General features: G+C 38.6%; 1 protein-coding gene across 1 annotated transcript in view; it reads right to left on the bottom strand.

Moving 5' to 3' along the window:
* The window catches only part of LOC306849020 (adhesion G protein-coupled receptor A2), a 77,231-nt gene that overhangs the window by 20,258 nt on the left and 42,969 nt on the right, over positions 1–14,004 (bottom strand). Inside the window, exon 3 of the mRNA XM_079383858.1 lies at positions 1,418–1,489. Coding sequence (XP_079239984.1) covers positions 1,418–1,489 — 72 coding nt within the window. The remainder of the gene's footprint in view (positions 1–1,417; positions 1,490–14,004) is intronic.

Raw genomic sequence — 14,004 nt, 5'->3', positions numbered from 1 at the left:
AACCCGCAGGTATATGCCACCCCCAAAAAACTGTTTTGGGGATGCTCCCCTCTGGAGGAGCGGACACTTGAGGGTGCTCTGGAGGAGCGGGCACTAGGGGAGCGCTCGGGCAGCACGGACATTTGAGGGCGCTCGGGAAGACGCACGAGAGCTGGACGGGACCAGCGGAGACACAGGAGAGCTGGACGGCACCAGCGGAGACGCAGGAGGGCACTTGCGAGTAGCAGGCACTGGAGGGCACTCGGGAAGCGCAGATTCCTGGGGGCATTCCGTCATCACTTGCACAGGAGGGACTGGCCCTGGAGAAGCGGGCACTGGAGGGACTGGCCCTGGAGAAGCGGGCACTGAAGAGACTGTGAGACTGTGAGATCGTGAGGAGTGCCTTTTCTGGGTGCGAGGAGATGGAGTCCATACTCTACTGAGAGAGGTCGGATCTTCTGTTATGATAGAGACGATGTGGACACAGGAAACCAACGATGGAGAGGAGCAAGAGGTAAGTAGTCTTACAGGTAAGTCTTTGGTAAATAGCAGTGAAGAGCTATGAGAGTCCACTTTGTGTAAGGGAGCTCCAACAACTGACTGAAGTGGGGTGTGTGCTTAAGTAGTGCTGGGCTGATTAGGTGCTGATGAGGTGCAGGTGGCTTGAATTAATACACAGGTGATTCCAGGTGAGGGCGTGCGTTGTGATTAGAGAGGGAGAAGGACAGACAGACTCGTAACATATATATTATGTAAAAAAAAAATTTTATTTTGAATGCGATTAATCACGATTAATCGTTTGACAGCACTAGTACTTATATAAATATATGTTTTATTTTAATGTCCCAGTCCAGTATTACATTTACACCAAATCACACTCTATCAATTGACACTCAGTTTGAAATAAAGAAAACTGTTTAAGGGGCTGTTCACAAAGAACACATATTTGCATCTAAAAACACGAGACGCAGCACTCAGGAATGTTTTTTAAAAAGCGCAGTGCAGAATGTCTCCTCCGCCATACTACCGTCAAATAAAACAATTGCAATGCCAACATGCTACTGTAAACAAAAATACACAACACTTGCCCCGCCTTCAGGGTTTTCTGATTGGTTCACGGTTCTGGAACTGACACTGATGAGTGTAAATCTTTTTTAACTTGACACACTTAAAAAGTCTTAAAAATGCAGGGCTCATATGCGAGAAGCTGCAAAAGATGCGAACACAACAGTCTTACATGTCCATCTAGCGTGTTTTTACATTGAAAAACAATGGAAAAGTAGTGCATTGGAATGGAAAAACGCGTTCTGTGTGAACGGCCCCTAACAGTTAAACAGTTTTGTGAGTGAAAGTTAATGCAATTACTGCCACATTATTGGTAAAGTGTGTAACTGGTGTCTTGTTATAATAACTTATTTTGATTGTAATGAGTACTTACAGTTTTCGAAGAGCTGTGAGACCCAGAAAGGCTCCAGGCATGATGGTGCTGATCAAGTTATTCCTGAGATCCCTGAGAAACAGACAAACACAGAGACCTTTGAGCAGATCGACTTACATGTACTCTAACTCTTATATCTGAGTAGATTTCCCATGGATAACACTTTTCTGTGTTAGTTTGAAAAGCAACCCTTTTTTCTACATTTGAGCAATAAATGCTATTTTTGCCTTCGTTTACTGTACTTAATATACTAAAATAGATGAGCCCATATGTACATGTGCTTTGAAAGAAAAGGAAGTTGCATGTTTGTGTATGCTGACCATTGCTGGAGTCCAAAAACCAGTTCATATCAGCATAAAATAACATGAAATAAAATATTAAACACATAGTTTACTTTGTCCTGTCTCTGTTTGAGAAAGAAAGATTTCCTGCATTTTTTAAACCATACCTCAAACCACACCTGGTCTTAGGGCTCAAAATGGAGGCAGATCCCCCAAGCAGAGAAAACAGACACACATCACAGGAGAAAGTGGAGATGCTCTCTTTAAACAGTGGAAGCTTTTGAAGTGATTCTTCCCACAGTGAAGTTACACATTCAAGAGTCAAGTTTTGAAGGTAGTGTTTCATGCCGCCTCTGTCCTGGCCCGGATCTCAGTGTTTGCTTTTGGCCATGTGTTTAAGCACTTATCAGCATATTCCCCCATCAAAATATGGATTCACATGCTTAATACTGACAAATTAACCTCTGAAACTCTTGCATGTTTTTTTTTTTATTAGCCATGAGGAAATTTTGAGGATGATAAGGGTCAACTCAAGTTTCATAATCGCTCAACATCGTTTCATCAGCCTCAAAACAAGAGCACAGAATAATTTTTTGGAGATAACACCATATTTAAAAGTTACATTAAAAACTGTGTATTCAGAAAGTTGATAAGATCAATTTTAATTTCACGCAAACTTTAAATAAAAACATATAAAATACTTATTCCCTGCAGTTCCCCATCACTTTTCTGAGATGTATTCATTAATTTTGATTACATTACATTAAGTTTAGACTGTACATTAGATTCAAAAAGTGTCATTTTATATTTATAAGTATATTTATAAGTATTAAGTATAGTGTGCTTTATACAGTATGCTAACATTTACATAAAAATATATTTTAAATTACATTAATATTTATTCATTTATTTTGTATTTGTGTGTGTAAATATATATGTATATATAAATGAATTATATATATGAATATATTCATGAATTATATATATATATATATATATATATATTCATATATTTGAATAATTACATTTTATATAAATTAAATATAATTTTCTATGCATTGTAAAGTGTGTTGTATGCTTTATTTTGTAAGCTACTGTTAAATAGAAATTATATAATTATTTCAATATTATAAAAAATAATATTGTCATTAATATTATATTATTAGAAATAATACCTGTATATATAATAATAATAATAATAATAATAAGGTATATATTAGAATGAACATTAAAATAAAATAAATTTCACTTTGTATGTATTTATAAAGTATTTTGTATTCTAATGTCACACTTTATATAGCATGCAAACATAACAATATAATTATATGTAACAGTTTATATACATTATATGCATATATTTTCATATGTATATGTATTATTATAATTTAGGTTGTAGCCTTTTTACTAAATGTACTGAATTGATTATGTGGCTAATACTGAACCAAAACAAGCAATCCACCATTCAATCATCCTCTCTTTCCTAATGTCCTTCATCCGTGAAGTTCTATCAGTGCTGAAACTACAGCAAACAACGCCGCAGCATGATATCATGTTCTGAATATAAACATGAACATTACACAGCTTGATAACAGATATGCTGTATATATTTGCAGGGAACCAAGACATTAACACCGGCATGACAGAATGCAGTAAAGCGCTGGCCTGTCACATCTGTATGGCCTACTGAGTGCTGCATGATTGACACATTAATAGCTATTAGAGCCAATATATGGAGAGAAGCGGAGGCGAAGAAGGTGAGAAAGTGACCGCAGGAGAAAGTTATGCCCTATTAAAACACGTGTTTGAATTCCTGTAACTACAAAAGAGTGCGACAGCAGGGTAAATAGGACATGTTGTAGAGTATTTCAGTCTATGAATGTGAATTGTTGAATGAACCTCCTCACAAATGTGTGTGTGTGTGTGTGCCAGTAGCCGTGCTCTTGGATGGGGAACAATAGCTGTTTCCTGGCTAGCGTGTCCTAACTCTCATTAGCACTGTGATGAAAAGAGAGACTCTACCCACTGTTTCCTCACACACACACCGCTAGAGTAAAGGTCAAAGCAAAGTGTGCTCTCTGTGTGTGAAGATCAACACAACGGCTCACAGACACTCTCTTATCGCTCAGATGGGGAATGTGGACCGGGGAGAGTTCTCTTCCTAAAGTCTGGAGCACTCACACACACACACTGCAGAACCACAATGTCAGCACGGCTGGAGTGATTAAAGACTCATGAAATCTGGAGTTTTATGGCTCTTAATCTGTTTGTCAGTATGGCAGTATATTCCTAAAGCTTACAAAATTATCTTTTAGCACATTTATATACTTAAAATGAACTGTGTTTTTTTGTTGTTGTTGTTTTTTAGATAAAAATATTGCTGACTCAGGCATACTTTATACTTGTTTGATGTGTTGACTACCATACTAAAGAACTTGACTATACTTTTTATTGTTAATTGTGAAAAAGAAGCGTGCTTAATTGCATTGAATGTGCACTTGTAGTGTACTTCAGATCTTAAAAGTATATTTAAAAAAAAACAGGTAATACAATACTGAAATAATTGTACTTAAGGACAGTACACTTTCATAATCATAATTTCAAATGAATCAAATTTTGTATTAAAATACATTATAAAACACTATGTTTTAATAATCTTTTTGATTTTTTAAAATAATGGCACTTATTTTAATGTGATGACTACCATACTAAAGAACTTGTCTGTAATTTGTATTGTTAATTGTGAAAAAGAATTGTGATTAATTGCATTAAATCTGCACTTGTAGTGTACAAATTTTAAAATAAAAAACTGAAGCGCAGTTATCTTGATGTGTTGACTAAAATATATAGCACATGAATAATTTTGATATTACATTTAAATGTAATGTATACATATATATACATATATATAAATGTATCATTGCAAATGTGTAATTACAAATATATTAAAAAATATATTTAATATATCCAATATAAATTGCACTGAAGTATATTTTAATTTAACATAAATGCTAGTCATTTTAACCATATTTCAAAGACAGTAGAGGTAATAATGAAATTACATATAAAGATTTACTTCAATCCAGCTTGAGTCAAAAATACCCTGAAGTTTAGCTGAATGCGTTTAATTATACATTTTAAATTACAATATAATTTCTTTTGATTGTAAATAACATCCAATTAAGTGTAATTCAAATGCAATTCAAGTTTATTCACACTTAAGTATATCAGAATCAGAATGAGAATTAGCTTTATTGCCAGGTATGTTTGCACATACGAGGAATTTGTTTTAGTGACAGTAGCTCCACAGTGCGACAGAATAACAGCGACAGGACACAGATAATAATAATAATAAAAAAATAAAATTAAATAAAATTTTAAAATACAAATAATAATAATAATAATAATGTACAAATATACAAAATAGACAATTCAGTATGTACAGGTATGTTAGGTGCAAATTTGAAATGTAATAAGTATGTGTGTTAAATAAAAAATAAAAATAAAAAGTATGATAGTGACGTGTGTTTCATGTTTATTGTTAAGAGTTCAAATGTTCATGTGCTGGATTGCCTGAGGGAAGAAACTGTTTCTGTGTCTGGTCGTTCTGCTGCTCAGTGCTCTGTAGAGTTGACCAGACGGTAACAGTTCAAAGAGGGAGTGTGCTGGATGTGAGGGGTCCAGAGTGATTTTACCAGCCCTTTTGCTCACTCTGGATGAGTACAGTTCTTGGAGACTGGGGTGGGTTGTACCAATGATTCGCCCAGCAGTCCGGACTACCCTCCGTAGTCTTCTGAGGTCAGATTTGGTAGCTGAGCTGAGCCAGACAGTTAATGAAGTGCAGAGGACGGATTCAATGATGGCAGAGTAGAACTGTTTCAGCAAGTCCTGTGGCAGGTTGAACTTCCTCAGCTGGCGAAGGAAGTACAACCTCTGCTGGGACTTTTTAACAATAGCGTCAATGTGAATGTCCCACTTCAGGTCCTGAGAGATGATGCTGCCCAGGAATCTGAATGACTCCACTGTTGTTACAGTACTGTTCATGATGGTGAGTGGGGGGAGTGCAGGGGGGTTTCTCTTGAAGTCCACGATCATCTCCACAGTTTTGAGCGTGTTGAGCTTCAGGTAGTTAAGCTCCTTAACCTCCTGTCTGTAAGCAGACTCGCCACCATCCTGGATTAGGTCGATCAGTGTGGTGTCGTCTGCAAACTTCAGGATCTTGACAGAGGGGTCTTTAGATGTGCAGTCATTGGTGTACAGAGAGAAGAGCAGTGGGGAGAGAACACAGCCCTGAGGAGCTCCAGTGCTGATGGTGCGGGGGTTGGATGTGAATTTTCCCAGCCTCACTAGCTGCTGCCTGCCTGTCAGGAAGCTGTTGATCCACGGACAGACAGAGGTGGGGACGGAGAGCTGAGATAGTTTGGGCAGGAGGAGGTTTGGAATGATAGTGTTAAAGGCCGAGCTGAAGTCCACAAATACCCCTTTTCCACCTAAGCAGTTCCAGGTGCTAGTTCAAAGCCAGTGCTATAGCTGGTTCTTAGTTAGTTCGACTGGCGAACCCTTTAAGAACCGGTTGCTTTTCCACAGGCTAGAGAGCCAATACAGAGCCAGGTCTTACGTCACTGAATACGTTTCATGTTTCGGTTCACTAGCGCGGCACAACAGGCTTGTTCAAGGTGCATCAGCGCCACGCAGATCGATCGATCGGCACACAACACACTAAAGCACCGCAAGAGCGATCCAAAAGCATAAAGAGCCGTCTGCTTTCCAGTTGCTCCCGCAGCACCCCGATGCCTCGCACCGAACGGTCCGCGCAGCGCTGATCTATCCCGGACAAGCCTAAACAAACTATCAGGAATGGCAGACGTTGCGTTGCTATTGATGTTCATGGCTTTGCGAACCTACATCGGCATCCAAACACAGCAAATCAAACATGTTAGCGTTTAGCTGCTATTTCAAATATGGCGGTCCAAGTTTCTGTTCGTCTTGTTGGTCACGGTAACCCCGCCCCCAGCCCCTGACGCAAGCGGTTCTTCCTTCTAGCCCAGCAATGTTTTGCTGCTACTTACGAACCGCTTTTACTGGTTCGGAGCTGGTGCTTTGGATGTCGAAAAACAAAGAACTGGTTCGAAACTAGGCTCTGGCTCTGAACCAGCACTGGAACTGCTTAGGTGGAAAAGGGGTAAAACAGGATCCTCACATAAGTCCCTGGTCTGTCCAGGTGTTATGCAGTCCCATGTTGACTGCATCATCCACAGACCTGTTTGCTCTATAGGAAAACTGCAGGGGGTCCAGTAAGGGTCCAGTGATGTCCTTCAGATAAGCCAAAACCAGTTTTTCAAATGACTTCATGAACACAGATGTTAGAGCCACAGGTCTATAGTCGTTAAGTTCTGTTATCTTGGGTTTCTTTGGGACGGGGATGATGGTGGAGCATTTGAAGCATGAAGGGACCTCACACAGCTCCAGTGATCTGTTGAAGATCTGTGTGAAGATGGGTGCCAGCTGGTCAGCACAGGATTTCAGACAGGCTGGTGTCACACAGTCTGGACATGGTGCCTTCCTTCTCTTGTTCTTTTTGAAGACCTGGTGCACGTCATCTTCTCTTATCTGTAGTGCAGGTGTGGGGAGAGGGGGGTTGCAGGAGGTGTGAATGGTGTTTTTTCAAACCTGCAGTAGAACTCATTAAGATCGTCTGCCAGTTGTTGATTCTCCACTGTACTGGGGGATGGTGTCTTGTAATTGGTGATGTCTTTCAGACCGTTCCACACTGAAGCCGTGTCACTGGAAGAGAATTGGATCCTTAGCTTATCGGAATAATTCCTCTTTGCCACTCTGATCTCCTTATCCAGTGTATTTGGCCTGTTTATACAAGACTCTATCCCCATTCCTGTAAGCATCTTCTTTGGCCTGACGGAGCTGTCTGAGTTTTGCAGTGAACCATGGTTTGTCATTGTTGTAAGTTAGATGAGTCTTGGTAGGAATGCCCATATCCTCACAGAAACTTATATAAGATGTTACAGTCTCTGTGAGCTCATCCAGATCGTTTGCAGCAGCTTCAAAAACAGTCCAATCAGTAAGGTCAAGACAGGCTTGTAAAACCGCTCTGTCTCATTAGTCCATCTCTTTACAGTCCTTAATACAGGTTTAGCTGACTTCAGTTTCTGCCTGTAGGTTGGTATAAGATGAACCAAACAGTGATCAGAGAGTCCTAAAGCTGCTCGTGGGACAGAGTGATATGCGTCCTTTATTGTTGTGTAACAGTGATCCAGTATATTACTGTCTCTGGTGGGACATGTAACATGCTGTCTGTATTTTGGCAGTTCACAGGAGAGATTTGCTTTATTAAAGTCCCCTAGAATGATTAAAACAGAGTCCGGGTGTTGTTGTTCTGTGTCTGTGATCTGATCAGCGAGTTTCTGTAAAGCTGAGCTCACGTGCGCTTGCGGTGGAATGTAGACACTCACGAGAATGAACGAGCAGAACTCCCACGGAGATTAGAAAGGTTTACAGTTGATGAAAAGCGTTTCTAGATCTGAACAGCACATCTTATTTAACACTGTTACATCTGTACACCACCTTTCATTGATGTAGAAGCATGTCCCGCCGCCGCGCAGTTTCCCCATTGATTCCGCATCGCGATCTGCTCTGATCAGCGTGAAGTTAGGAAGATGAATCGCGCTGTCCGGGATGGCATCATTCAGCCAGGTTTCCGTGAAACACAGAGCAGCAGAGTTTGAAAAGTCCTTGTTTAACCAGAAAAGCAGAAGGAGTTTGTCCGTTTTGTTGGGTAGAGAGCAGAGATTCGCCAGATGGATGCTAGGCAAAGGCATTCGAAATCCACGTCTGAGCTTCACGAGTGCGCTGGCTCGCTTACCCCGTCTGCGCGTCCTGAAGTGTCTAAACAGCGCTGCAGCTTCACCGACTACTATGTTCAGCAAAACATCCGAATAATCGAAAACCGGTTGGAGATTTTGTGGTGTATTCTGCCGAATGTTCAGCAGTTTTTCCCTGGTGAAGCTGATCATGTTTGACTAACAAAAACACTAAAACAACTGGAGAGCCAAGCACAATGGCTGCCAAGCGCGGCGCCATCTTGAGAAGTATGAAGATATTCTTATGTACTTGTTTCACTGCATGTGCATGTCTTTGATGTAAACTAAATGTCATTGTCTTTGTATAAAAAAAGGCAAAAGGCTATTGAATATATCCAGGCCCAACTTCCTGCTTCAACAGGAAATGTGTCCACACAAGACAGAAAACTGCACTCATTAAGTACTTTCACAGGGTCTTTAAAACTCCGGAGCAGTTACACACAGTTGGGATCCACAAACCTTCGTGAACTTCACAAAAGGATTTATAAAAAACGTTTTTTGATCCGTGTCTTTAAATCACTTACAATCCAAGCCAAAGTCTGCTGAATAATTTACTTTATGATTTTCTTAGTAAGACCTTATGTAAGAACAGGATGATAGGTATTCAAACATGCAGATGTCTGGACGGGAAACCTATGACACACTTTAATCACTGACCTGAAATAGCATTTTTTAGTATTTTAACTCTTGATGGAGATTTGGGGTTTATATGGGACACTGTCCTACGAGCTGTAATGTTTTGAGTTATAATAATGAGTTAATACCGAGTAATAATGAGTTATCATACATTAAATGTATAAAAATTTAATACATTTTCATTTTCTTTTATAAAGGAATGAACTTCTCATCCCATTAAGCACTGCTTAAATGATTTTGAAGTTGAAATTACACTCATTTGTGGATTCACTTAACAACCTCATGAGCTCAAGGTTGATCTGTCTTGACATTTATTACTTCTGGATCCAGATTGTTAAATTCTATGTGCTCTATTTAGAATTTCGGCAAATGAGATTTAATTTAATTGAAAATTGCCTTTGGCAAGTAACTGTAAACTGTCATTTTAAAAAGAAACGGCAACATAACACATGGCTTAAGGCAAATTGCTAGAACGATACTCTGACTTAAATAATAAATAAATAAATGTTCCTGACATTAAGCCACCAAAACAACAACAACAATAATAAATAATAATTATAAGTCTTCTTCACATTTTTTTGGAAAGGTGCAAGCTGATGCCTTGTGCTGTTTTTCATAACCACATAGGATGAAAAATAATTATAATTTCTCCATTTCTAATATCAAGTTATATAGTTCATTAATGTTTATGTAGGCCCGTTCCCAGGCAATGTAGCAATTTAGTATATTAATACAGGAAAGAAGATGGTGAGGTGTGTTAGTGTTTCCTGTCCCTGCACAGGTTATTTCTCATTTATTTTTACTGTTTCCTTTCTCTCTCTATTATTTTAAACACTGTTTTTCCCGTAGCGCTGGAGTCCTGAGTGGGGGGAGAAGACGTGACCCCGTGAAATGGCCACTAACACACACATCGGACATGTTACACAATGGGGTCCTTATAACACTGCCTTGAAATTTACATTGACCCACTCCTATCCAAACAGGAAATCTGGATCTGCCTGCTTCTTATTTTTCCAACTCATTTCCTGCTTTTCCTCTCCTTCCTCAGATTATTGGAATAGTTTTCCTCTACCCAGTCTATCCTGAGTCAAAGGCAACATTTCACTTTTATTTGTACTAAAATTATTGCAATCATTATCATCCTTTTGAAACCCAACACACACATAAGGAACATAATCTTAGCATATATGTGTAAAATGTCAATGTCATCATTTTAATAATCAGATAAATGGAATCAATATGTATTCTACTTCAGGACTGGCCCGTTTAGACTGAAATACCTAGCATATTTCAAGAGCTTACATTAAATACACATGCAATGTGAAGTCCAGACCATTTCCTTTATATTTTTTTCAGTAAACTCATGAAGACGTGCACTTTTGAAGAGTTGCATTTCTGTGGTTAATGTTGATTATATATTTGTTCAATGGCAGAAGGAAGGTTCTACGCCAAGATAAACGTTGGGACCGGAATTGTGGAAAATTGCTCAGCCTTGTGCTTGGAGCTTGTGCACTTCCAGAAATAAATTAGGTACATGTATTAAAAAATGACCATTTGCTTTTAGGATGTTGCTTCAGTTGGACTTTGGAAGGAGGTTTGCTCCCAAATGTAGATGAAAACTAATGCCACTTTTTAGCAGAACTGTTCAAAAGTTTAAATATGCTTAACTCTTAATAATGTGTAAGGGGATCCACGACTGTTTTGTGTTTTTTGTGATGGTAGTTCATGAGTCCCTTGTTTGTCCTGAACAGTTAAACTGCCCACTTTCTTTAGGAAAGTCCTCCAGATCCCTTACAAGCAGGGACTGCATGATTCTGAGATCCATATTTTCACACTGAGGACAACACATCTATTGCAAAAGGTTCAAATGGTCACTCATGCTCTAAAAGGAAACACGATGCATTAAGATCCGAGGGTGAAAACTTTGAATTTGAAGAAAAGGCTAAATTATACTTATTTTGTCTTCTGGAAAACATGTTAGTATCTTCTGTTGCTTCTGAAGGGCAATGGAAAAAATTCAATGTTTAAACAAAATAAGAAAAACTTACACATCTTCATCTTGTTCAAAAGTTTTCATCCCCCGTTCATTTACAGTGCTTCATAGGAGAGGCCAGTCAGTTTACATATGCTTAATTCTTAATTCTGTGCGTATGAACCACCACTGTTTTATGTGTTTTGTTACATTTTTGTTTATGTTTTTGTGATGGTTGTTTCTTGTTTGTCCTGAACAGTTAAATTGCCCACTGTTCTTTCAAAAAAAACTTCAATTCCTGCAAATTCTTTGGTTTTCCAGCATCTTTTGCATATCTGAACCCTTACCAGTAGGGACTGTATGATTTTGAGAGCCATCTTTTCACACTGATGACAACTGAGGGACTCATTCGCAACAGTAACACAAAAAGTTCAAACCTTCACTGATGCTCCAGAAGGAAACGCGATGCATTAAGAGCTGGCGGTGAAAACTTTCTGAATTTGAAGACAAGGTAAATTGAATTTATTTTGTCTTCTGGGAAATACGTAAGTATCTTCTGTTACTTCTGAAGGGCAGTAGGCCTACTACATGAAAAAAAGGTTTAAACAAAATAAGAAAAATGTATCATCTTCATCCTGGAGAAAATTATCTGGATTTTTACTTATGCAACCTATCTCTTGAACACAATTACAGAAATCCAACTATTAATACGTTGGGAAAAAAAGCAATTATCAATCAAGAGTCCTGCATGTTGGGCCGGCACACAGTACTTTCAGAGTAGAGCACTGAAGCTCTGTCACAAGGCCAGCAAGAGTACAAAGAAACAGCTGTCTGACAGCACAGAGCACAATATGAGTGAATGAACACAGGACAATGACAGGCTATGTGTGAACACTGCTGCATGTGGGTGGACTTTGAGATCCAGTCAGTCTGGACTTTAGGAAGGCAAATTTGAAAAGGATTTCTTGTGGACGTGAAAGAAGGAAACAGAGAACAAACACAGAAAGTTGTAAATTCAGTTCAGCAGTGCATTTCACAGACACGGTAAAAATGTCCTCTCAAAACTACCCTCATCTGCTCTTTCAGCGATTTCTCAGTGTGAATGTACGCTCTGTCACTCCATCCTGCTTTTGCATTTTGTGAAAAGCCCAGACGCTATCGGGTCCTGCTAGCAACATAAACACACCCACACTAGCACACATACACACACTCACAAACACACCCCTTGCCTTGAGTTTATCTAATAGTCACATCTGGAGTCTATCAACCCCAGTGGTCTGCCCCCTTCTTCTTCCTCACACACTCCTCTGGTCCTGCTCTGTCCCGTTCTTTTAACACTTTCTTTACCACGTCGCTACTGGAAATGAAGCCTGGGACAACTCCAGCAACTGAATATTCAGTTCCTGCTGTTAGGCGTGTTCATTGGCTCAACATCTCAACAAAAACTCAAAATGAACTCTGGAAGAAGAACTTGGACTGTTGTTGTGCTGCGGAGGAGTTTTGAGGAGTATTTGTGTAAACAGCAAGGCCGAGGTAATCTAGTATGGTCAAACCATGTCTAGTCAAACTTCTGTCAAACTTGTATTATGATATTACAGCTGAAGTGTGCATTTTTGAAGTGTGTATGTTTTAAGAAACATTTTTTTTTTCAGTTTGATATACAGAGACAAGATTTCTCTGAAAACTATAAAACCTGTAGGACTTTATCAGCATCCTGAACAGTCTGACACACAACAGCTCAACCAATGGGGTGAGTTTGGGGGCGGGGCTTTCTGTTTGGCCGACCAGTGAAAGATGAGGGGAGAGTTCATGAAACAATCAAAACAATCATTTTTGCAAGTTGTTTAGCCACTTGTTGAAAGTAGTTCAGAAGAAATTGTTTCACAGACATAGAGAGTGATAATTGATAATTGACCTTTTTTGAATGTAAAAAACTTTATAAATTAACCTAAAGTAACAAAATATAAAAATATGGAACTGCATTTCATGGACCATTTAGGAAACGGACATAAAAAGAGTATGCTTTAAGAAAACTTAAGTGGTCTTTCATTTATTTATTTATATAATTTTAATATTGTATTATCGGCAAGTACGTTTTTATTCTATTTTTAAGATCTGGCCAAGGGTAGGTCAGATTATAGAAGTAAAATTGGTTTTAATCAATGTTTTACTTTAAAATACATCACCGACAGAAAAAAAAACATATTGTATGTGCTTAAGATTTATTTTTTGTCTCACTGAGATCTGTTTTATTTATTTCTTGTTTAAAGTGTTATTCTCGAGTTAATCAATGCATGATTGTTGGATTTTTAATCACATAAGAAGCTGATTGAATCCACATCTGTCTTTCTGTAGCTTTGTTTATTAGGGAAAGATGGTTAAATTCACTGCCACTAGCCTTCAGATTTTATGAGAAGGCCGTGAGCTTAGCAGTGACCAGCACACATACACACACTCCCACTCTGGATAAGGTCATATCCTTACCTACATTGGAAACAATGTTAATCTTAATTCCAAACACAGCATAATGAACCCACATTAAATTAGAAGGAGAGGGTTGAGACACTCTCAATAAACAAGCATAGTTTCTTAACTTTGTATAGCAGGTTGTGCTTGCAAGAAATCTGTTCTTTTTAAGGTGGCTTTCCATAGACAGCATTTTTAAAGGAATAACACATCATATTCTCACCGTCATGTTGCAAAAACACAAAAGTAGATATTTTCAAATAATATCTATTCATCTAATAACTGTATAGATTTGCCTGTCTGTCTATCTGTTATATCTATCAATTCATATGTCTGTCTAAAAGTCTATCGTATTGTATT

Source organism: Barbus barbus (assembly GCF_936440315.1).
Source record: "Barbus barbus genome assembly, chromosome: 29".
NCBI lineage: Eukaryota > Metazoa > Chordata > Actinopteri > Cypriniformes > Cyprinidae > Barbus > Barbus barbus.
Note: the sequence above shows the minus strand (reverse complement) of the source record. Positions and strands in the feature narration are given on the sequence as shown.